At 38.9% G+C, this 24267-nt stretch overlaps 1 protein-coding gene across 8 annotated transcripts in view; it reads right to left on the bottom strand.

The window, feature by feature from the left end:
* tnca (tenascin Ca) overlaps window positions 1-24267 on the bottom strand; it is a 99002-nt gene that overhangs the window by 17996 nt on the left and 56739 nt on the right. For 2 of the 8 annotated variants that reach the window (XM_056254863.1, XM_056254867.1), the window contains 9 exons: window positions 20397-20666; window positions 20105-20290; window positions 19036-19125; window positions 17111-17374; window positions 13997-14389; window positions 11115-11543; window positions 8957-9235; window positions 6547-6819; window positions 1374-1646 (listed from right to left, as the gene is read on the bottom strand). In XM_056254863.1, coding sequence (XP_056110838.1) covers window positions 1374-1646; window positions 6547-6819; window positions 8957-9235; window positions 11115-11543; window positions 13997-14389; window positions 17111-17374; window positions 19036-19125; window positions 20105-20290; window positions 20397-20666 — 2457 coding nt within the window. Of the gene's footprint in view, window positions 1-1373; window positions 1647-6546; window positions 6820-8406; window positions 8430-8956; window positions 9236-11114; window positions 11544-13996; window positions 14390-17110; window positions 17375-19035; window positions 19126-20104; window positions 20291-20396; window positions 20667-24267 lie in introns of all 8 variants that reach the window. The other 6 variants (XM_056254864.1, XM_056254866.1, XM_056254868.1 and 3 more) reach the window with 5 other exon arrangements.

Here is a 24267-nt window from a genome sequence, read left to right as displayed (position 1 = left end):
AAGAAAGTATTGGGTACTGTTACGAAACTTAACAAGCGAAAACTGGATGTTTAATACAGTAGGAATATTCTGGGTTATTTGCCTTAATGTCAATGATAAGCATCTGTGGTCTGCAGTCAATTGCGGCAGATAATAATTACGACTTAGTCCAGTTTGAAACATGGCAAAGGAAATGCATACCAAATAATTTTTCTACTTTGAGGACAAACTATTTAGGTTTGCCAGAAAAATGGCATTAAATTACTGATCAATCAATCACACTAATCAAGTGTTTCATTTTAAATGCTACGTAGTAAGTAAACATTTTGGTCCGAATTAGATGCAATATGGACCTGATTTTATCCTACAATTCAAAAGACTAGGAGTGAGTGACAAATTGGACATAACTTGTGCAAACACAAGGTTGGGAAGCAAATCTTTACAATTTTACAGAAAAAAAAATTTAAAGAAAAAAAATCACAATTAAATCTTTAATTGTGATTTTTTAATTCTGACATTATTTCTCACAATTCTGAACGAATAATTCTGAGCAATTTTAAAGAATGTTTCTCAGAATATTGAGTTTATATCTCGCAATTCTGACTACTATATACAAATAATAAGTATACTTCAAGTTCATTTTATTTTTAAATATACTTTATGTAGTAAGTATACTAATATCAATGTACTAGAAGTATACTTGTAAGTGTACCGTTTCAATATTACTTGGGACTAAATTGACCAACTTTTTAGTGTATAAAAGTATACTTTAAGTGTAACAGTAGTAGACTGTGTAGACAAGTTTTTCATTTGTACTGCAACTATACAAGTGAACTTATAGGTATACAGATAGTTTACTTGTCAGAAAACTCTCAGAAACTACCAGTTTAGTAGTTATATACAGTACTGCAACTTGTTTTCTTTAAGTGAACTTAACACCATACTTACAGTTTACTATTTATATATTACTATTTATATATTATTTTTGCACTTTAAGTACACTACTATGTTCCTATTTAGGTAAAAAAATATATATACTTGAAATATACCTTTCAGTCAACAGCGGGGAAAGAGTAAAGTAGATTTGAAGTAAATTCCTATGTACACTACAGGTGGTCTAGCCTACAAAAAAAATCAACTTTAAGACAGTTTTATATGTGGGAATTAAAAATTATAAAGTAAAAAAATAAAAAAACTTAAAAGTCCAAATTGCGAGATATATACTTGTAATTGTGAGAAATAGTCAGAATTTTTAGATAAAAATGTGCAATTACTTTTTTTTTTCTTTTTTTTTTTGGGCAGCAAATGGGCTTCCATAGCAAACCAAATCTTCAAAACCCAATATAAATGTTTAAAGCATGTATTCTGAAACTCAAAAGCATGCTCAGCTGTACCTGTGGTTACTACAGTTGTCAGGGCAGCCGTGTTGGCGCCACCAGAGGTGGCATACAGCTTGATCTGATATCGCGTGTCTCCTCTGAGCCCGGTCAGCACCGTGGAGCGGGCACCTGTGGGCAAGGTGCGCCCCGTCGCCTGCGTGGGCAAAGCAGACTCTCTCACCTCGACTATAAAATTATCAAACGCCTTATCTCCCGTCCGCCAGGAGAGCGACACTGTGTCTGAGGTAATGTTTGAAACAACTAGCCCAGACAAGTCAGGCTCGGCCGCTACAGGGGGAAAAAGCCAGCCATGGCGTTTTGTTTAGTGTCTCTTTCTCTGCTGTCAATAGTTTTAGAGATCTGTCCATGCTAACTGTCCACCTAACAGTCTTGGTTAAAGAGATAGTTCAGCCAAAAAAGCATTTACTCATCCTCATTTCACTTCAAATCTGTATGCTTGTGTAACTGGTAAAAATTCAAACCAGGGTCTCCGGCGTGGGAGGCGGGCGCACTAGGAAGGACGCTAAAGACCGCAGCTGCTAGCGTCAGTCACTAGCGTGCCTCTTGAAGCCAGGGGAGTGAGGTTTACATGCACAGCTCTTACTGGCCTACGTCCGTTGCACTTGCTTTCCCCCTAAACCTCACTCCCCATTCGGGTCACGGCACCAAAAGTAATCGGTTCTACTCTGAGTGAGGTTTGAACCAGGGTCTCTGGCGTGGGAGGCAGGCTCGCTAACAAGGACGCTAAAGACCGCAGCTGCTAGCGTCAGTCACTAGCGTGCCTCTTGAAGCCAGGGGAGTGAGGTTTACATGCACAGCTCTTACTGGCCTACGTCCGTTGCACTTGCTTTCCCCCTAAACCTCACTCCCATCTGGGTCACGGCACCAAAAGTAATCGTTTTTTCTCTGAGTGAGGCTTGAACCAGGGTCTCTGGCGTGGGAGGCAGGCTCGCTAACAAGGACGCTAAAGACCACAGCTGCTAGCGTCAGTCACTAGCGTGCCTCTTGAAGCCAGGGGAGTGAGGTTTACATGCACAGCTCTTACTGGCCTACGTCCGTTGCACTTGCTTTCCCCCTAAACCTCACTCCCCATTCGGGTCACGGCACCAAAAGTAATCGGTTCTACTCTGAGTGAGGTTTGAACCAGGGTCTCTGGCGTGGGAGGCAGGCTCGCTAACAAGGACGCTAAAGACCGCAGCTGCTAGCGTCAGTCACTAGCGTGCCTCTTGAAGCCAGGGGAGTGAGGTTTACATGCACAGCTCTTACTGGCCTACGTCCGTTGCACTTGCTTTCCCCCTAAACCTCACTCCCATCTGGGTCACGGCACCAAAAGTAATCGTTTTTTCTCTGAGTGAGGCTTGAACCAGGGTCTCTGGCGTGGGAGGCAGGCTCGCTAACAAGGACGCTAAAGACCACAGCTGCTAGCGTCAGTCACTAGCGTGCCTCTTGAAGCCAGGGGAGTGAGGTTTACATGCACAGCTCTTACTGGCCTACGTCCGTTGCACTTGCTTTCCCCCCTAAACCTCACTCCCATCCGGGTCACGGCACCAAAAGTACTCGGTTCTACTCTGAGTGAGGCTTGAACCAGGGTCTCTGGCGTGGGAGGCAGGCTCGCTAACAAGGACGCTAAAGACCGCAGCTGCTAGCGTCAGTCACTAGCGTGCCTCTTGAAGCCAGGGGAGTGAGGTTTACATGCACAGCTCTTACTGGCCTACGTCCGTTGCACTTGCTTTCCCCCTAAACCTCACTCCCATTCGGGTCACGGCACCAAAAGTAATCGGTTCTACTCTGAGTGAGGTTTGAACTAGGGATGTTAACCGATGACCGTTAAACCGATGGTTGACCGTATCAACGTTAACCGATCAAAGTTCTCGGTAGTCGGTTAAAAAAAAAGTGATCTCTAAATTAGGCTATTATAGACAGTAGACTAAACGCTACTACAGTTAGCCATCTCATTCCAAGATATTTTTGTGTGAAGTGAACAAATCCCTCACACTCAATTTTTCATAACTCGCCTGTTTGTACTTAATAAACCAATAAAAACATTTGGCGCGAGGTCACAGCGTTTGGGTTCGCGCGCTCACAAGGTTTGCGAAAAGTAAAGCCTACAGGCTAAAACACTCGGGGTTCGAGCCAGGGCAGACGACAGGATGAAGCGTGCAAAGAAAAGTAGTGTGTGGGACCATTTCACCAAAAAAAACATGACATAGTTGTAAGTTGCAACTTGTGTGATACAGTGCTTACAGTCACATCATCTATTCTATGCTGTATCATCTGAAAACGCGACACCCGCAAGCCCCATGTCTGTCTGTGTGTTTGCATTTTGATTATTTCGAGAACGTTTATCCAATCGACTTCACAAGGGAGTGCAGTGTCACATTTGGTGCAATAGATAGACACGCGAGACTCGGCACGTTCAGAATTAATAAACTTTTTATAAACTACAGAACAGCTTGCGCGCGGGAAGCGGAGCGCCTCGCGGGTAGGGCTTATATGCTCCGATAACAGACACTGCACTAGTGATATAAAACATGTCAACAGTTCTCTATAAAACATGTGTTGTATATCACTATAATGCGTTCTCGGAGCGTATAAGCCCTGCCTGCGAGGCGCTCCGCTTCCCGCTCGCACGCTGTTCTGGCGCAGGTCTGTTAACTTAAGCAATAGGCTACTTTTAATAAAGTAGGCTAGTCTAATATTTTTTCTGATTATCACAAATTACTGTCACAGTAAAGGGTAGATTTAAGTAAATAAAAACGAAATTTCAATAAATAAAAACGAAATTTCAATAAATAAAAACGAAATTTTAATAAAGAAAAAAAATTTAATGAAAGAAAAACAAAATTTCAATAAAGAAAAACCGTTGTGTTATGTTTTAATAATTAGGCGGTGGCCTTACACCTGTCTGTGAGCTATTTGTTGGCTATACAGTAGGCTATTCTCATTCATAGATTAAAATAATTTTTCGTTTTAATGTTATTATTAAGAATAGCTGTAGGCCATGTTGGCCATTGTCTGTTATGGTTTATGAGATGTTGTCCTTAACAGAAGTTGACACTTGTCTTTTTGAAGAATAAAAATAAAAAGATGAATTATAGAAAAGAGTTGTGTCCGTTATTAGAAGGCACACATTGAGTTAGACCTGCCTTGGCCGGTGCGTCTTTACGCATTCTGAAGGTGCCTGTTTTATCCATTGGGTTTATCGTGTTGCAGTCTATTAGGCAACATTCCGCATAAGATGGGCTTAGATTTGGTATACATTACATCTACATTTCAGTGGCGATGATCAGATAAGGCAATGATCATCATCTTTCATTATTATTGTAAGCACTACCTCAAACTAAAGCCGCGTCTCTTCGGAGCTGTCATTTTCTTAAATGAGCCTCAGCCGCGGCAATGTTTCAAATGAGCTTCTAACGCTTGACTAACGCCTTTATTTTCAACGCGATCACCTTGTACCCAAACCACTTCGAAACTAGGAGCCATTGGTCCTCCGATTACATACAAGCTCGGCGCTGCGTTTGCGGGACTCGTTACTTTCGCGCTGTAGTTTTTTTTTTTTTTAAGTGACGTGAGCGACAGAGTTGCGAAATTGCAGGCGCGGCTCGAAATGGCTGCTATTTCAAATAGCGTAGCATATTTTAAACTAATCGGTTAACCGGTTTCAACCGGTTAATGAGGCTCGGTGGTCGGTCAAGACATTTTTTAGTTTTCGCCATCCCTAGTTTGAACCAGGGTCTCTGGCGTGGGAGGCGTGCTCGCTAACAAGGACGCTAAAGACCACAGCTTCTAGCGTCAGTCACTAGCGTGCCTTTTGAAGCCAGGGGAGTGAGGTTTACATGCACAGCTCTTACTGGCCTACGTCCGTTGCACTTGCTTTCCCCCTAAACCTCACTCCCATCCGGGTCACGGCACCAAAAGTAATCGGTTCTACTCGACCAGCTCTGAGTGAGGTTTGAACCAGGGTCTCTGGCGTGGGAGGCGGGCTCGCTAACAAGGACGCTAAAGACCACAGCTTCTAGCGTCAGTCACTAGCGTGCCTTTTGAAGCCAGGGGAGTGAGGTTTACATGCACAGCTCTTACTGGCCTACGTCCATTGGACTTGCTTTCCCCTAAACCTCACTCCCATCTGGGTCACGGCACCAAATGTAACCAGTTCTACTCGACCAGCTTCGAGTGGGATTCGAACCAGGGTCTCTGGTGTGGGAGGCGGGCTCGCTAACCACCAGGACACTTAAGACCGCAGCCTCTTGAGGCCAGGGGAGTGAGGTTTACACACACAGCTCTTACTGGCCTACGTCCGTTACACTTGCTTTCTTCCGTGGAAGACAAAAGGAGATATTTTGAAGAAAGTCGATCAATGTGCATAGTGCTAACTTGGCGAAAATTACAAAAAGCACTGTGAACCTAGCTAACAGGAAACAGTTGCAGGACTTTAGCTAACGTTCTGGCAAAGGTTCTCTCAAATTTATTAACAAACATTCTTCCAGTAATGTTAATAGAACATTCCCTCAAAGTTATCCGGTCTTTAGTAATGTTCTCAAAATGTTTGCCCAAGCACATTATTTTGCTCATGGAACACGTTTCCCTTTTTTCTAAAGTTCAGAGAACATTCAAAAGTAGTGTTTCCATCATGCAGAATTATAAAATGGAATGTTCCCTTAACAAACGCGTAACCAAGAAAAAATATTACTTTTAGTTTTTTTGAATCTAGACATTTTGAAAGTTCAGAGACCATTCAGAAATAAGGTTTTCATAACTTAATGGGAACGTTAAGAAAATGTTCTTAGCTGGCAAAGTTCAACTTGTGCACTATATTTTATGTCTTTTGAAGTCAAACAGCAGCTTTGTGTGAGTAACAGACTAAAAAAAGGGGGCATTTGCACGACAATTTTTAAGATTTTTAAGAACATAAGATTTCCATGTGCACAGGCAGATGCTAAAACTTTAATTTAGTCTTCAATTGTGCATGCTCCTCACACAAAGCTATAACAAGACTTGAGTTTTATGGACAACTTTTAGAGAGATCTTCAACATATGAAGATGAAGAAAAAACATACAGGTTTGGAATGACATGAGTAGATAAATGTGTACTTTTTGGTTGAACTACTCTTTTAAGGCCTGATTTATCACTTCCAATATAAACAAACGGGGGAAAACAGCAAGGAAAAGAGAGAATTCCAGTTACCTGTGGAGGCGACAGCACTGACGGAGTCTGTTCTCCTTCCCTTCATAACTCCAGTGAGGTAAGCTATATAGTCAGTAGTTGGCTGTAGCCCAGTGATTTCATATGACTGTGTACCGTGTGTTAGGTTATATTCAACTGGCTCCCGCTGCCAGCTAGAGTCTATAATCTCCAGGATAAACCTCTCAATATCTCCTCTCGTGTCATTCCATGAAATGGAGAAGCTCTCTGATGTAATATTAGACACATACAGACTGCCAACCATTGGAGCGCTATCTAAAGGGAGAAACGGTTATTGGAACAGAGGTAATGTATAGTTGCTGTACAAGGCCGTACAGTGTTTGGACATTGTGTCACCCTTAATGACTATGGTTACATCCTTGTTGTACAATATGCATAATTTGCATGTATAATTTCTTAAGCCGAGGAAATGATTTGCTATTTATTGTGAGAAATTATATGAATTGTTATAGGGTAAAAACTGACTAGTGTTATTGTCGGATTAGGCCTGTTTTACACATCCCGTGTCTGCAGCATATTTATTTTCGCATGCATACAGGTTACAGTTTTCATATATTAGATTTCATGGCAAAGTTTGTAAAAAATATAATTAAAATGTATACAATCAGCCAATAAATAAAATACTTAAATTCTTCATTTTTAATGTTTTTATGAATTGTTCGCTTACACACTGCAGATGTGTGATGTTAAATGGGCTTCACTATTAAAACAGAAAAGCTGGGCAGAAAAAAGAAAAAGAAAAAGAAAAGGTGTTTTCCAAGAATGTTCGTTTAGATGTGAATAAAACTGAGGCTATTTTGTTGTATTTGTTCACTGTAGTGTCAAAACAGGTTAACAAGAATATCGCGTTAGTGCATATGAAGCAGTCAACACAAAAGATGTATTAAAGGTTATTCCAAATTATTCCCATGCCAATTTTTGATTATTCCCAATCCAAACAAAAGTTAATGCTCAGATGGTGCCCAGAAAGCAGTATGTCTGAATATCACATCAGTATTTCCAGTGAATGGGTAATATAAATAACAGAGTTAAAAAAGAAATATTAATAAACGTGTTAGAAGAAACAACATGTCAGAAGATGGATGAGCAGCATCTAAATGTTTTTGAATTTTATAATGGTGACGGCCTGTATCTATTTTGGTTTCTGTAAGGCTACTTTAATTATTTCAAGAAGTATATTTAAAAAAATATATATAATTATCATTTATTAAATGTATAAATATATAAAAATTTTACATAAAAATTGGTTCAGCTGATGAAAAAGATTGGGAACCGCGGCGCTGACATAGAAAGACCTCAAAATAAACACTACATCAAAATGGATGACTTATTCAAATGCATGTTGCTTCCATATCAAATCAATAGATGTGTGAAATTATGCAGGTAGATGATGAGATCACGCAATGAAGTCAATGAAAATATATGTAAGAGGGTGAAATATGTTGCAATCACTGCAGCACATCAAAACTCACCACAATGCGGTAACTATATGAGATGGGTGGTGCCATGCATTTGGGTAGCTGGTTGAAATGGATGATATATAATGGTTGACAATGATTACTGCTGAACACAAAGCTTTGATTTCAGTGGAAATGAATGGAAACATGACATATCCTTTGCCCCAACGCAATCAACTTGGAGGCAAGACCGACACAGTGGCTGGAACAGTACAGCTGACAATCAGTTAGCTTTGTTAAATTAAGTCAATTCACAATCAACAAATTATTGTGGACATTCGAGAGACGCCGTTATGTGTTCGGTCATCATTCTCATGGGCCACATGCAACAAAGATGCTTAGGTTTCATGAAGAATTAAAAGGAAATGTTAAAGCACAGAAGCACCTGCTTGACACCACAGCTCCCAACTAGAATGAAAAAGGTCAGAAAGAGAGAAAAGATTAAGAAAAAAAGGTATAATAGAAAATAGGTTTCCCATCCCTTGTGAAAAAGAAGTGGGCTTAATTGCATTGGATGTGCATTGCGTTTTACATCTTAAAAGTATATTTATAAAAACTGTACTTGCCGATAATATGATTAATTAAACATTGATATAAAACGTATGATAGTTAATATAACTTTAATTGAACATATATTTAAATGTATTTATTTAAATAAATACATGCTTGTCATAAAATTCTGCATATTTCAAAGACAACAGAAATAAGTATTGTTCAACTAATTTGAAATGATTAAGTGTATTTGAAATGAACTGGAAACTTGAACTTAATGAAAATTAAGAAGGGGCTGATTTGTGAGTTTGTTTCTCAATTGAATGTGAAAACTTAAGTTCAACTAATTGTATTTAATATGAATTTGAACTATAATAAAAAATTTTTTATAACATGCAATTAAGTGTCTTTTTCACAAGGGATATCCAGGTCAGCATGGATACCTGTTGCTGCTTCAATGTTGATCGACCCCAGGATCGAGCCCTGATGCACTCCGTATAGTGTAATTGTATAGGACGTGTCGGGGCTGAGCCCAGACATCCATAAACTACGTGCATCACCAGATACCGAAAGGTTCTGTTTTTCTGGACCACCTGCTGAATTTGCCACTTCAATCACAAAACTGTCAAAGGCAAGGCCATCCTCAATGATCCAGGACACATTGAAACTATCCCAAGATACATCAGACACACTCAGACTGCCAATCTGCGGCTTCTGCTCCTCTGACAGACAAAGAAATCAGAAATGAGTTATTGTCTCTGAAATTAATTACATTTGCATAATGAAATGAGCTCAACTTGCCAGTGTCACTGGCATAAACACAATGACAGATACAGATAAAACAGTTAATAGATGGAATGAAATGATATGAATGAAGACATGAGGCACAAAGATGGTGTTCATTCATGTGCAGAAATAATGGTCAGAGTAATCCGATATAAAACGTTTAGAATTATTTCATGCCATAATCCCGAGGGGACGTTTGGAAAGCACAGGAACAATTCTGCAAGCGTTTTGTGGCACTAGAGGTATAGGATCGCATCTTGGGTATTACCTCAAATGTTTAGTTTGATTGGAGAAAGTGAACTTTAAATAATATTCAATGTTTAATAAATAATGAATACACTACCATTTAAAAGTTTGGGGTCGGTAAGATTTTGTAAAAGGTTTTTGAGTCTCTTATGCTATTTGATCAAAAATACAGTAAAACAGTGATACATTGTGAAATATTGTAACAATTTTAAATTATGTTTTGTATTTGAATATATTTAAAATAAAATAAATAAATAATCATTTTCAGCATTATTACTCTAGTCTCACATGATCCTTCAGAAATCATTCTAATATGCTGATTTACTGCTCAAGAAACATATCTGATTATTATCAGTGTTGAAAACATTTGTGCTGCTTAATATTTTTGTGCACTAAATATTTTCGATACTAAAATTAAAACAGAAAATCAAAAAAAAAAATAACAGTAACACTACAATAAGTTCTCATTTGTAAACAATGAACTAAAAACGATTAACGAATGAGAAATATACTTGTTACAGTATGTATTAATCTTTGTTTAATGTTAGTTCACATTAAGTCATGTTAGTTCACAGTGCATTTTGAATGGTATTGTACAACTAAATACTTATTGTGTTAGTTCACCCCAAAATGAAAATTCTGTCAGTAATTACTCATGTTGTTCAACCCCGTAAGACTTTCGTTCATCTTCGGAACACAAATTAAGATATTTTTGATTAAATCTGAGAGCTGGATCACTCCTCCATAGGCTTCTTAAGGGATCGAAACTGGCCGGCCCAAAAGTTATGAAAGACATCGTTAAAATAGTCCGAGTGACTACAGTGGCTCAACCTTAAGTTTATCAAGCGACGAGAATACTTTTTGTGCGCAAAAAACAAACAAAAATAACGACTTTATTCAACTATTCATTTCCTTCTCTGTGGGCCGTGAGATTTCACGTAGTGTAACAGCGCAAAGCTTCTGTGTTGTACGTCACACGCATCACACACATATCCAGCGTCGGCCAATAGGGAGCCTACGTGTGACGTGCAACACAGAAGCGTTGCGCAGTTAAACTACGTGAACTATCTCGAGGCCCACAGAGAAGGAAATGAATAGTTGAATAAAGTCATTATTTTTGTTTGTTTTTTGTGCACAAAAAGTATTCTCGTCGCTTGATAAACTTAAGGTTGAGCCACTGTCGTCACTCGGACTATTTTAACGATGTCTTTAACTTTTCTGGGCCGGCCAGTTTCGATCCCTTAGAAGCCTATGGAGGAGTGATCCAGCTCTCAGATTTAATCACAAATATCTTAATTTGTGTTCCGAAGATGAACGAAGTCTTACGGGGTTGAACAACATGAGGGCGAGTAATTACTGACAGAATTTTCATTTTGGGGTGAACTAACATGCTTTAACATGCACAGAGCGTCGCTTGCAGGATTTGGGTTTGAACTAAACACTCGTGCAAAACCACATTTCTTTCACAAGCCATCTTACGCCTGCAGAAATGCTCCTATAAATGACATTAGTAGTACTGTGATGGCGGATGACAGATGACTGTGGTTTCTGAAGATGATGTCCATGTACCTGTCTTGACGTGAACATTGACTGGTTGAGATTTTTCGCCCTCCTTCATCCCATATAAAGTAATCTCATAATGCATGCCAGCGGTCAGCCCATCAACATGGACCTGCCTGGCGTCTCCAGATACGTCAATAATGTGCTCTTTAGACTTATTCGACGTTGAGTTCAGCTCAACGATGAAGCTATCGAAGGCTCCTTCTGGAGCTGACCAAGATAGCCACAAACTATTTCTGCTCACATTTGTGACTTTTAGGTCACTTGGAGGCCCTCGACTTGGGCCCTCAAGTTCATCACCTGAGGCTTCAGCTTTAAAATCTTCTGTTAAAAAAGTGGAGGTAGAGACTGTTGGTTGAACCTCCTTATGGAGGCTTGGTAGCATTGTTGAAACACTTTTGACGGTCAAAGCAACAACATCAGGAGAGGTAGACTGTGCTAGAGGAAAGTACATTCAGTGCATTTAAGGTCAGAGATTAAAGACGGGACAGAATTAGAAGTGCTTTTCCTGTGAAAACAAGAGGTTACAAGTCATTGACTAAGTGCACAATAAAGGGGTCATGACAAGAGAAATCAAATTTGCCTTGATCTTTTGACATATTAGAGGTCTTTGTACCATTAAAACATCCTGAAAGTTTCAAAGCTTATAAAGTAAAAAAAAAAGTCCTTATTCTAGTTCCAAAAAGCCGCCCCTTAAAACGGGTCATTTCAGACAGAGGGTCAGAATGAAGGTTTAAAATAATAGTTGTTCTGCATAGGGATGCACCGATATTAAAATTTTGGCCGATACCGATAACCGATAAATCTTTGTATTTGAAAGCCGATAACCGATATATATATCGGCTGATAAATCTAAACCCAAATTTTTATATCATTTTTGAGAGCCTGATTACAAAAACAAAAGCCTCACCATTAAAATCCACTTCCCAAGCTCACAAAGCTAACGTTTTCATTATAATTTTTTATAGCCAATATGACAGACTGTTGCACTGAACTGTATTTTCCTTTTTTGAAGTGATTCCAATCATATTTCAAGCAATTCAAAACCATCATGTTGATCAGTGCACATCTGAAGTGTCTCAGCTGAAGGACATAATCCATTATTTATCAGCTTTAATATATCGGACAAATTTTATTATCAGGCCGATAACGATAACATTAAAAATGAACATATATCGGCCGATACCGATATGATGGCCGATATATCGTGCATCCCTAGTTCTGCATATATATTTGTTTTTTTATACATTATAAGTCAACCTCAAGGAACATATTCAAATAACTGTCATGACCCCTTTAAAATATGACTATATAAACATACCATTAATCTCCTCTTTATCCTGGGATGTGGTTCTCTGATTTGCTCCATTAATAATTGTAAAATAATTACTACTGAAATCTACAAAAAGTACATTTTATAATTCTTTTTGAATTAACATTATGATGGTTAATCATATTCTGATGTATTCATTAAATAGTTGCACCACTTTAACATGTGGCATTTCATCCACATGTGTATGTCAGGGTTATTATATTTAACGAAGACCATAAAAAGCATTTTCATTCATATATATCATATATTCAAAACATATTCCCCCCTCACTTTCTCAATGTGCACTGAGATTTGAGACACACTGCATGCGATACAACTTAATTCACATGCAAATGATGTTACAAGTTCTTGAGTTATTGAAATCTGCATGCATGTATCTGAAAACATCTTGCATTAATGGCTATGATGAGCCATTAATCGCTGAAGTTTCCAAGTAGTCCACCAGAGTGGAAGTACATGGGACACTTCAGACTGATGGACAATCCATGCAGAGCTCGAGATGTTTTGAGGAAACGGCATGCATGAACTCAATTCGTTGTTAACTCTGACAAGTTAAACAATATTCTACTAATCAGTTTTCTCATGCATTCTTTTTTCACTACACAGTTTAGTTTGTTATGAGCATTAACTATTTCCTCCACTGGGTTTGTGGATATTCTTGTCATTTATAAACTAGGGCTGGGTGATATACTGAATATTTGCAATAAATATCTTAAAAACCAAAAATAATAGTTAGAGTTCTAGGTAACACTTGATTTTACAGTGCCATTGTTACATATGTTACATGTACTTACCGTAGTAATAACAGTAAATTATGCATAATTACATGCAACTAACCCTCAACCAAACCCTAACCCTATAGTAAGTACATGAAGTTCATTAATATTACTCAGTACTTTTTAAATATATAAATACACAGTAACAATGACGCCTTAAAATAAAGTGTAACCGAGTTCTATGCCTGAATCATTATTTCCTGGCGGCATGACTCATGGAGGTCATGTAATTGTCTACATTTTATGCATTTATGTAATTTTTAAGCAGCAAATGTTTGGGTCATTTTAATATTCAATAAACAATTATTACAATAATTATAATTATTATATTATATTAAATAAATAATAAATAAATGTGACATTTTTTCTTGTGTTAATTTAGCAAAAAAAAAATATTTATTGCATTAAACAACGTGAATTGGCTTCAATTCTTGTAAAAATAATGGCTCCTCTTTTAAAAAAAAAGGATAAATATAAATATTGAATAAAGTAAAAAGAGTGAAAAATATAAAAAGTATATAAATATATATATATATATATATATATATATTTTTAAAATTGTTTTTGCTGTATCACCCAGCCCAATAAGCATCCATATCCAGATGCATCATCATCATGCATGTTTTTTGCTCTACCATTTGATGTATGGGAGCAGTTGCATATCATATATCATGCAAAATGTGTCATTCCACTCTTAAACCTATGAAACCAAACATTTCTTATATTTCGTAGCAATGGCACGAAATCAAACAGATGACTTGAAACCCAAAGATAGTTTATACCTGTAACTGCTACTGCTTCTAGTAGCGAAGATCTTTGGTTATTGGATATTCCATAAAGCCTTACTTGGTACTCAGTGGAAGCCCTTAGACCTCGGATTTTAGTGCCATTCACCTCCCCATTGAGATGAACCTCCTTGTTCCATTTCCCTGAGAAATCTTTAAGTTCTACAGTGTAACTATCATAGCCAATGTGCATATTTGACTCCCACGAAAGATCAAATCCATCGGATGTGACATTGGACACGGTCAAGGTGCCGGTGGGATCCTCGTATCCACTCCCAGAGAACGGGCTCTCTGAGTTGTCGAGAGGCACAAAGCTAATGACATTGTCGTCGGTGCCTTTGGCTGAACCGAGCTCGGGAAATGTGTTCGCTAGATAAAAAGTGAAAGATGCTACAAGAAAAAGACAAAAACATTTGAAACTGGGCAACAACGGATGAAACCTCATGACAACAGCATGATCACACGTGCAAATCCCTTCATTCAAGACCAAATATGATTGACTACCATCTTGTCAAAAAGCCCTCACGCTGTCCCCTTACCAGGTGCAACACAATACGTTTCCTGAAAGTGAATAATCTGATCATATTTGATGTTTGTGGAGAGAGATCTGTGTTCGGGTATATTCAGAAACTTAGATTTACTGGTGTCACAGCTGGTTTGGACACAGTGTTAGTTAGTTATGGCAGGAAACATTCTCCACGCAAGTGCACAAATGCAAACAACTGACTACAGCAAGTATGCAGATCTGTTGAACCTACTTAACACACGCCGTTTCTCTGCACCGGTGATGACGATAAAGTTTCCGCCATGTGTGTTATGATTCTATTCACCTTATTTTCAATGCAGAGGTAAGCTATTTTCTGCTGAATAACTGGCTCAAAGTGAATAACAACACTATTGTCTTCTGTAAAGCTGCTTATAGGTGAATTGAACTAATTTGGTAATTTAATAACTTTACTTAGTTATTGAACTGAACTGAAACAAACACTAAACTGAGCTGAATAATGACACTATTGTCTTTACAGCAGAATTGAATTCTGTTTGCATCATTGAATCATTATTTTCAATGTGTTGTATAAAGAGCTATAGAAACAACCGAAATAAAAAAACAATGAATGACTTGAATATGCGATTATATGTAATTCATTATCGGTTATAGTTAAATAATATGAATTGCTTGTACTCCTTTAGATAAAAGCATCTGCTAAATGGATCATCCGTTTGCAATATCAAGCAGACTGTTTTCTACAGCTAATATAACTGGAAGTGGCTGACATGGAAAGCCTTGCACCCGCATCTGCTCTTACATTAAAAATAAGGTGGATAAACATGCTCTTAACTTTAGATAACTTGCCTACCAAGTAGAGAAAACTGACAGCAAAAGGAAACCATTAAAGGGTTAGTTCACCCAAAAATGAAAATGATGTCATTAATGACTCTCCCTCATGTCGTTCCAAGCCCGTAAGACCTCCGTTCATCTTCGGAACACAGTTTAAGATATTTTAGATTCAGTCCGAGAGTTTTCTGTCCCTTCATTGAAAATGTATGTACGGTATACTGTCCTTGTCCAGAAAGGAAATAAAGACATCATCAAAGTAGTCCATGTGACATCAGTGGGTTAGTTAGAATGTTTTGAAGCATCGAAAATACATTTTGCTCCAAAAATAACAAAAACTACGACTTTATTCAGCATTGTATTGTCTTCCGGTTCTGTTGTGGATCCGCGTTCAGTGCCGCTGCTGACGTGTGTCTGGTGTGTGTGTGTGTGTATTCTGGTTCTGTTGTGGATCCGCGTTCAGTGCCGCCGCTGACGTAAGACGCTGCTGACGTGTGTCTGGTGCGTCCGTGTGTTCGGGTTCAAATAAATATGGCTGGGCAAAAAAATGCAAGTCTTCCTCTGTGTGGAAATCCTTAGACATGTTTGCGAAGATTGTTTTGTTTCCAGCGTGCGTCTCCCTCAGACTGTAAACGAAGCTCGGGCGCACCAGACACACGTCAGCAGCGTCTTACGTCACACACACACACACACACACACACACACACCAGACACACGTCAGCAGCGTCTTACGTCACACACACACACACACACACACACACACACACACACACACACACACACACACACACACACACACACACACACACACACACACACACACACACACACACACACACACACACACACACACACACACACACACACACACCAGACACACGTCAGCAGCGTCTTACGTCAGCGGCGCCACTGAACGCGGATCCACAACAGAACCCGAATACACACACACACACACACACACACCAGACACATGTCAGCAGCGTCTTACGCCAGCGGCGGCACTGAACGCGGATCCACAACAGAACCCGAATACACACACACACACACCAGACACACGTCAGCAGCGTCTTACGTCAGCGGCGGCACTGAACGCGGATCCACAACAGAACCAGAATACACACACACACACCAGACACACACACACACACCAGACACACGTCAGCGGCGGCACTGAACGCGGATCCACAACAGAACCGGAAGACAATACAATGCTGAATAAAGTCCTAGTTTTTGTTATTTTTGGAGCAAACTGTATTTTCGATGCTTCAACACACTCTAACTAACCCACTGATGTCACATGGACTACTTTGATGATGTCTCTATTTTCTTTCTGGACAAGGACAGTATACCGTACATACATTTTCAATAGAGGGACAGAAAACTCTCGGACTAAATCTAAAATATCTTAAACTGTGTTCTGAAGATGAACGGAGGTCTGACGGGCTTGGAACGACATGAGGGCGAGTCATTAATGACATCATTTTCATTTTCGGGTGAATTAACCTTTTAATGCATGCTAAAGCAATCCTTGCCATGTTGATAATTGCATTGACACATTTTGGAGTGCTTCAAAAATTAAACGTAGCTAGAAGCGTTCTTGCATAGAGTACTGAATGTTTCATGCCTAAAACTGATGAACAAATATTATGGGGGGGGAAAAAAACATGCATATAAAAGTTAGTCATGATCATTTTCACAATCTCTTGTCCACACCTGCAAACAGAACAATGGAATTATCATGTTGCAAAAGCAAACTAAAGTAAGGAAGCCCTCACCTGTGGATGCGGTTACAGTGGCTGGAGCACTTCTTCTCCGTGCGCGTTCTGACACCAGGGTGACGGTGTAGCGCATGCCAGGGGTCAGGCCGGTCAGCGTGTGTGTGGTGGCAGTCGCAGGCAGCTCCAGTTCTTCCCGTCGCCCGTCGGACGACACAAACGCTAGCCTGTAGGTGGAGATCTTGGCCCGGGGTCTCTTCCAGACCAGTTCCAGAGTGCTTTCAGTGGAGTCTCGCACTTCCAGGTCTCGTGGTGGATCCAGATCTATGTGGGTGGAGGTTCAAAACACAGCACAGAAGATTCATCGTCATTCGAGAGAATGGAATCAAGAGGACTGAAGAGATAAAGGCTAGTCTGTCATCATCTACTCGCTCTCATGTCATTTCAAACCTGTGAGTCTTTTTGTTTGATAACACTTTACTTGAAGGGGTGTGCATAAGACTAACATAACACCTTCATAATCATGACATGACACATGTAATGAATATGAAGGAAGTTTTATGCATGTTTCTGACAACTGTCATTAAGTGTCATTCGCTCAATTATGACATTTTTAATGCAAATATGACATTGTTTGAGATGTCTTTGTTATGACACCTTGACATAAACCAATACATCATAACCTGTCAGTGTCTTTGTCATGACAACTTGACATTACTAAGACAACACAACCTGTCATAAACATGACATAGCAGATTAATTATCAAACTTAGCTTTATTGGTTAACATTACATTAAACTGTCATGTGGTTGGTTTTGACATTGGCTGTCATGAGGCCATTATAACTGTTTAATGACAAATTCAATTTGTACCACTGTAGTTGAGGTCATGAAAAATATTCATGACACAGTTATAATGGCCTTATGACAGCCAATGTCAAAACCAACCACATGACAGTTTAACTTAATTTAATGTCAAGTTGTCATGATAAAGACACTGACAGGTTATGATGTTATGGTTTATGTCAAGGTGTCATAACAAAGACATCTTAAACAATGTCATATTTGCATTCAAAATGTCATTATTGAGCGAAAGACACTTAATGACAGTTGTCATAAACATGCATAAACCCTACTTCATATTCATGACATATGTCATGTCATGGTTATGAAGGTGTCATGTCAGTCTCATGTACACCCCTTCAAGTAAAGTGTTACCTTTTGTTTTAGTTTTTTTTTTAGGAGAATCCATGTTTGTGTTCCATATAATGAAAAATATGACAACAAATGAAAAAAACACCATAAAAGTAGTAGTAGCTTTTGGTCACTACGTTCACTATACAGTAGTGTAAAACATGATCTATGGATGAAAGTCATACTGGTTTGAAAAGAAGACACAAGTAAATGAAAACATAATTAAAATTTCTGGGTACAATTATATTCATGTTTTTGGTATCACTTTATAAACAGCATGTATTTTAACAAAGTGTTATGTAAACTAGTGTTTTTAAAGGAAGATTCTTATGCTCAGCAAGGCTGCGCATCAAAAATACTGTCAATAATTGTGAAATATTATTAATATTTAAAGTAACTTATTCTAAAATGTCATTTATTCCTGTGATCAAAGCTGAATTTTTCAGCATCATTACTCCAGTCTTCAGTGTCACATGATCCTTCAGAAATCATTCCAATAGGATGATTTGCTGCTCAAGAAACATTTATGATTATCAGCAAAGCTGAAACCGTGATACATTTTTTTCGGGATTCTCTGATGAATAGAAAGTTGAAAAAATAACAGCATTTATTTGAAATATAAATCTTTTCTAACATTATACATGTTTTTCTTAACTGTCACTTTTGATCAATTTAACGCACCCTTGCAGGATAAAAGTATCAATATCTTTCGAATAAACAAAAACCAATAATATTGATCTTAAAGCTTTGAACGGTAGTGTCTGTCGCTCGTATAAAGAGAAGAGATCTCACCGGTCAGTGCATTGGTGGTGGCCGGCACACTCTCTCTCTCATTCTGAACGGCTGTGACTCCAAAGCCGTACTCCGTTCCAGGCTTCAGGCCTACGGCACACAAAATCCATTAATCCAGAAGATGAAACTCTAAACTGATGCATTTTCAAGCAGGGAACGAGTTATGACATCTCTATGTGGACATTTTCCCTTCTTTATGCGAATTTCTTCAAATAATCCTTTTGATTTTATACAATGCACCATGTGTAAGCACTTAGTAGTCTGCACATCAACAAACAAAGTGCACTTTCCAGGAGTCCGAAACAAGTTGCATCTGTGACGAATCAAAATCTTGTTTACAGTATGGGTTCAAAAACAGAAATGTGCAGTTCATTCTTTCTTTAAAATGTTTTTTGGATAAAACATTTTTAATACATGTTTTTTTTTGGAATGATCTTTCTCTTTTATCTATATTGTGCAAAAATCACAGCAGAAGTATAATATTGGATATAACTGACATGACCTTTTCTATTTTACAACTCTAGTTTCAAGTTAAAACATAAATAGTTTGTGTCTTGTGGCAATACTTTCTTATCGTGTATTTTAATGTTTGTGTTGCCATGTTTTTGCCTTTTTTTTCCCCAGACTAAATTACAAAATCCCAATCAACACACTGCTAAAAAATATTTGCTTGCTTAGCATTTTTGTCTTGTTTTCCATTTCAAATTTATAAAAATTAAAAAAATTAGGGGGAAAATGACGTAAGATATTAAGTCTCGTTTTATGACAAATTGATCAAAATTAAGTGAGTTTATGACAAAATATCTGCCAATGGGGAAAGAGACAATCTTGTTTCCCCTTTGAATTAAGTTTATTTTTCTTATTCTTTTGACAGACATTTGTCAAATATAGTCACAAATGTATTTATTTTTTTAGAAAACAAGATTTAAAACATTCCGTTATTTTGTTTCTTAAGTAAATGTATCTTGATTTATAACACTCCTGGTATGTAACAGACACACAATGAATACGTCCTTGGACGTAACAGTAAATAAAACGCAGTTCTCAGTAACAGCAGTATCATTTTAACCTGTAATTGTGGCCCACGTCGTGTCTCCTGCCCTTCTAGGGAACATATCTTCACCATGAGCACCTCCTGCGATCGGTCCGTACTTGACACGGTATCCGTCGATGGATGAGCGGCTGTTTTTCCATTCCACTGTGATGCTGTTGTCAGTCTGATCGACAGCTTTAAGGTCACTGGGGGCATCCAGGCCTGGGACACACAGAAATCAATCCCAGCGTCAGTAAAACATTGGTTTGGCTGAGTTAAGTGACAAACCCCTGATAAGCGAAATATTTTATTTGTAGAGTGATCGTACCTGTGGTGAAGCTTTCAGAGATGGGCTCGCTGGTCAAATCTCCCCTTCTAGAACTGAGAGACACTCTGTATTCAGTGTCGGGTTTCAGGTCTTCCAGGCTGTACTGCGTGTCTTTGGCCGAGAGGTCGACATCACGATGGACTAACGGGTCTGTGCTTGGCCCGTACGCAACCCTGAACCCGTCCACCTGAGACACAGGCCTGGACCAGGAGATCACTGCTGACCTGTCAGTCACATCGCGAACACCAACCTGTCCTGGAGAATCGATTCCTTCAGCAAAAGGAGGGATATGTGGTTATACTTACAATTATATTCAGTTTGAATAATATTGTCTCAGGTTGTGTGTTCATTCACTCGCCGAGCGCTTTCGCTTTCATTTGTCCAGGCGCTCTTGTGTTGTCATGTTCTGTGTATCATGGCTGGTTTTGTCGGCCGTGTGCTTTCATGTTTTGAGTTCTCACTAGCTGCATGTTCGTGTTTTGTTTGAGCACATCGCTTGTGATTGTGCTCGTGTTTTTGTGTTGTTTGGTGTGAGCACATGGCTTGTCATGTACACTCACCTAAAGGATTATTAGGAACACCTGTTCAATTTCTCATTAATGCAATTATCTAATCAACCAATCACATGGCAGTTGCTTCAATGCATTTAGGGGTGTGGTCCTGGTCAAGACAATCTCCTGAACTCCAAACTGAATGTCAGAATGGGAAAGAAAGGTGATTTAAGCAATTTTGAGCGTGGCATGGTTGTTGGTGCCAGATGGGCCGGTCTGAGTATTTCACAATCTGCTCAGTTACTGGGATTTTCACGCACAACCATTTCTAGGGTTTACAAAGAATGGTGTGAAAAGGGAAAAAACATCCAGTATGCGGCAGTCCTGTGGGCGAAAATGCCTTGTTGATGCTAGAGGTCAGAGGAGAATGGGCCGACTGATTCAAGCTGATAGAAGAGCAACTTTGACTGAAATAACCACTCGTTACAACCGAGGTATGCAGCAAAGCATTTGTGAAGCCACAACACGCACAACCTTGAGGCGGATGGGCTACAACAGCAGAAGACCCCACCGGGTACCACTCATCTCCACTACAAATAGGAAAAAGAGGCTACAATTTGCAAGAGCTCCCCAAAATTGGACAGTTGAAGACTGGAAAAATGTTGCCTGGTCTGATGAGTCTCGATTTCTGATGGTAGAGTCAGAATTTGGCGGAAACAGAATGAGAACATGGATCCATCATGCCTTGTTACCACTGTGCAGGCTGGTGGTGGTGGTGTAATGGTGTGGGGGATGTTTTCTTGGCACACTTTAGGCCCCTTAGTGCCAATTGGGCATCGTTTAAATGCTACGGCCTACCTGAGCATTGTTTCTGACCATGTCCATCTCTTTATGGCCACCATGTACCCATCCTCTGATGGCTACTTCCAGCAGGATAATGCACCATGTCACAAAGCTCGAATCATTTCAAATTGGTTTCTTGAACATGACAATGAGTTCACTGTACTAAAATGGCCCCCACAGTCACCAGATCTCAACCCAATAGAGCATCTTTGGGATGTGGTGGAACGGGAGCTTCGTGCCCTGGATGTGCATCCCACAAATCTCCATCAACTGCAAGATGCTATCCTATCAATATGGGCCAACATTTCTAAAGAATGCTTTCAGCACCTTGTTGAATCAATGCCACGTAGAATTAAGGCAGTTCTGAAGGCGAAAGGGGGTCAAACACAGTGTTAGTATGGTGTTTCTTATAATCCTTTAGGTGAGTGTATGTTTCTATGTGTCATGTGCTCTCCTGTCTATTGTCTTCACCCTGGCCTTCTTTTTATCTGATTATTGGTCATTTACCCCACCTGTCCTCCCTCGTCACCTGCTTTGTTTGCTGCTTCGATGTCTGCATCCAAAATCGCATACTTCCCTACTAAATAGTAGGCCAAAAAACAAATGTGACAAAAGAAGTATGTCCGAATTTGTAGTACTCATAAACGAGTAGGGAAAAAGTCTGCGGATGACCTACTACTTCCAGTGAGATTCTGAAGTGTGCGTACGATTGACACATTTCAATCCCATGAGGCCACGGGAGAGGATTTGTAAATGGCAGTGAACATTGCAGATGTAGTACGTCCAGATTACACTCATACTCATATAGAACTTATTTTTTTAGCGGCCATGAAGTAATTATTTATTCAAAATAAGTACCTGCTCAAGAGAGTATACCATTTCAGATGCAGCACTTGTGTTTGCAGTCCTGTGCCAGTTTGTTGTCTATTATCAAAGTGTTACCGTTACCGTCATCAGTGTTGAGCATGTTACTTAAAAAAAATAACTAGTTATAGTTACTAGTTACTTCTCACAAATAGTAACTGAGTTAGTAACTGAGTTACATCATTATAAAAGTAACTAATTACCAGAGAAAGTAACTATTGCGTTACTTAAAAAAAAAAAAAAAAAAAAAATTAAATAGGCCTATGTCAAATAATTTGGATGCCCCCAGTATTAAATATGTTAAATTAATTAAATGGACACTTAATAGTGTAGATTAGTGTTCAATGTTTTATAATAATAATTTATTCTATTTTAATGTTGCTGTGGGACAATGTGAGAGACGCCTATTAAATTCAATATATATATTATTCTAAATATTAGCATTACTATAGTAGAACAATAAAACATTATAAATGGTTTATACTAGTGTTGTCACGATACCAAAATTATTGTTTCGATACCGATACCAAGTCAAGAATTGCGATTTCGATACTTTTTCGATGCTTTTCCTGAAAAGGGAGAAACACTCTCAAATATCATTGCGGTGCTTTATTTTAAAACTGGGACAACATTCCAATCATAACACACTAATAAATGAACATTTGAACAGCAGATAGGCATTAATAACCATTTGAACAAAATATGAAATATGAAAAATATAAAAAATAAATTAGAGCAATGACATTCAAGGTAAAAAAATAAATAAATTTAGCAGCATTATCTCAGTTATCATAAGAAACACAAGATTTTATCAATATCGATGCCACTGACGATTCTGCTTATTGATCCGATTCTTTAACGATTCTCTTATCGATTCATGATAGCATTGTGTGGAAAAAAGTAGTCATATGCTTTTTCGGGGGAGAAAAACAAGTGTTTTTATTTGTTTTATGTAATTTATGTAATAAATGAAACCTTATTACAAAGTGTTAACGATTAGTTATACACCGATTCAGACAGATCAGTTGTTTTAACCATTCATTAAAACGAATCGGTTCAAATGAGTCATTAGTTCGCGAATTGGACGTGTCATTATCGGACGTGTGCGCGTTGTGTGATTATCCAGGCGGTTACATCCCACTGTCATCACAGAAAAACATTTCATGACTGGATAGTTTTTTTCGTTTATTTAAAGTGTGGTTTATGTCAGCTGAATGTGCGGAACGATTCAGAGAAGATAAGGCAACGTATTTTACCACAATTTACACCCAGCGGTAATTCAAAAAAAAAAAAAAAAAAAACTCAGAATGCTCCACATGAAACTTTAGTCTCCCGACCTTACCATCGTGTCGAATTATTTTGATTAATATGTGCGAGGGAGAGAGAGAGAGAGCAAGACAGCGCTTAGTTTTGAGACGGTGAAGCCTTGTTTATACTTTCGCCTGGCTCCGCAGAGAGAGAGAGAGAGAGAGAGAGTGCGCGCGCGACCGGGGCTCGCTCACTCTCTCTCTCTCTGCTCGTTCAGTTCACGCGCCCTGTCACACGCGCATGAGGAGAAAAACACAGACGTCCATAGGGAGGCACTGGAAGCGTGCGTTGCACACACCAACATGCAATACTCTCTTACAAATCTGGAACGCGGTCATTCTTAGAAGTATCGATACTAATAAATT

The sequence above is a fragment of the Rhinichthys klamathensis genome, unplaced genomic scaffold (genome assembly GCF_029890125.1).
Source record: "Rhinichthys klamathensis goyatoka isolate OS25496 unplaced genomic scaffold, OSU_Roscu_1.1 h1tg000114l_1, whole genome shotgun sequence".
NCBI lineage: Eukaryota > Metazoa > Chordata > Actinopteri > Cypriniformes > Leuciscidae > Rhinichthys > Rhinichthys klamathensis.
Note: the sequence above shows the minus strand (reverse complement) of the source record. Positions and strands in the feature narration are given on the sequence as shown.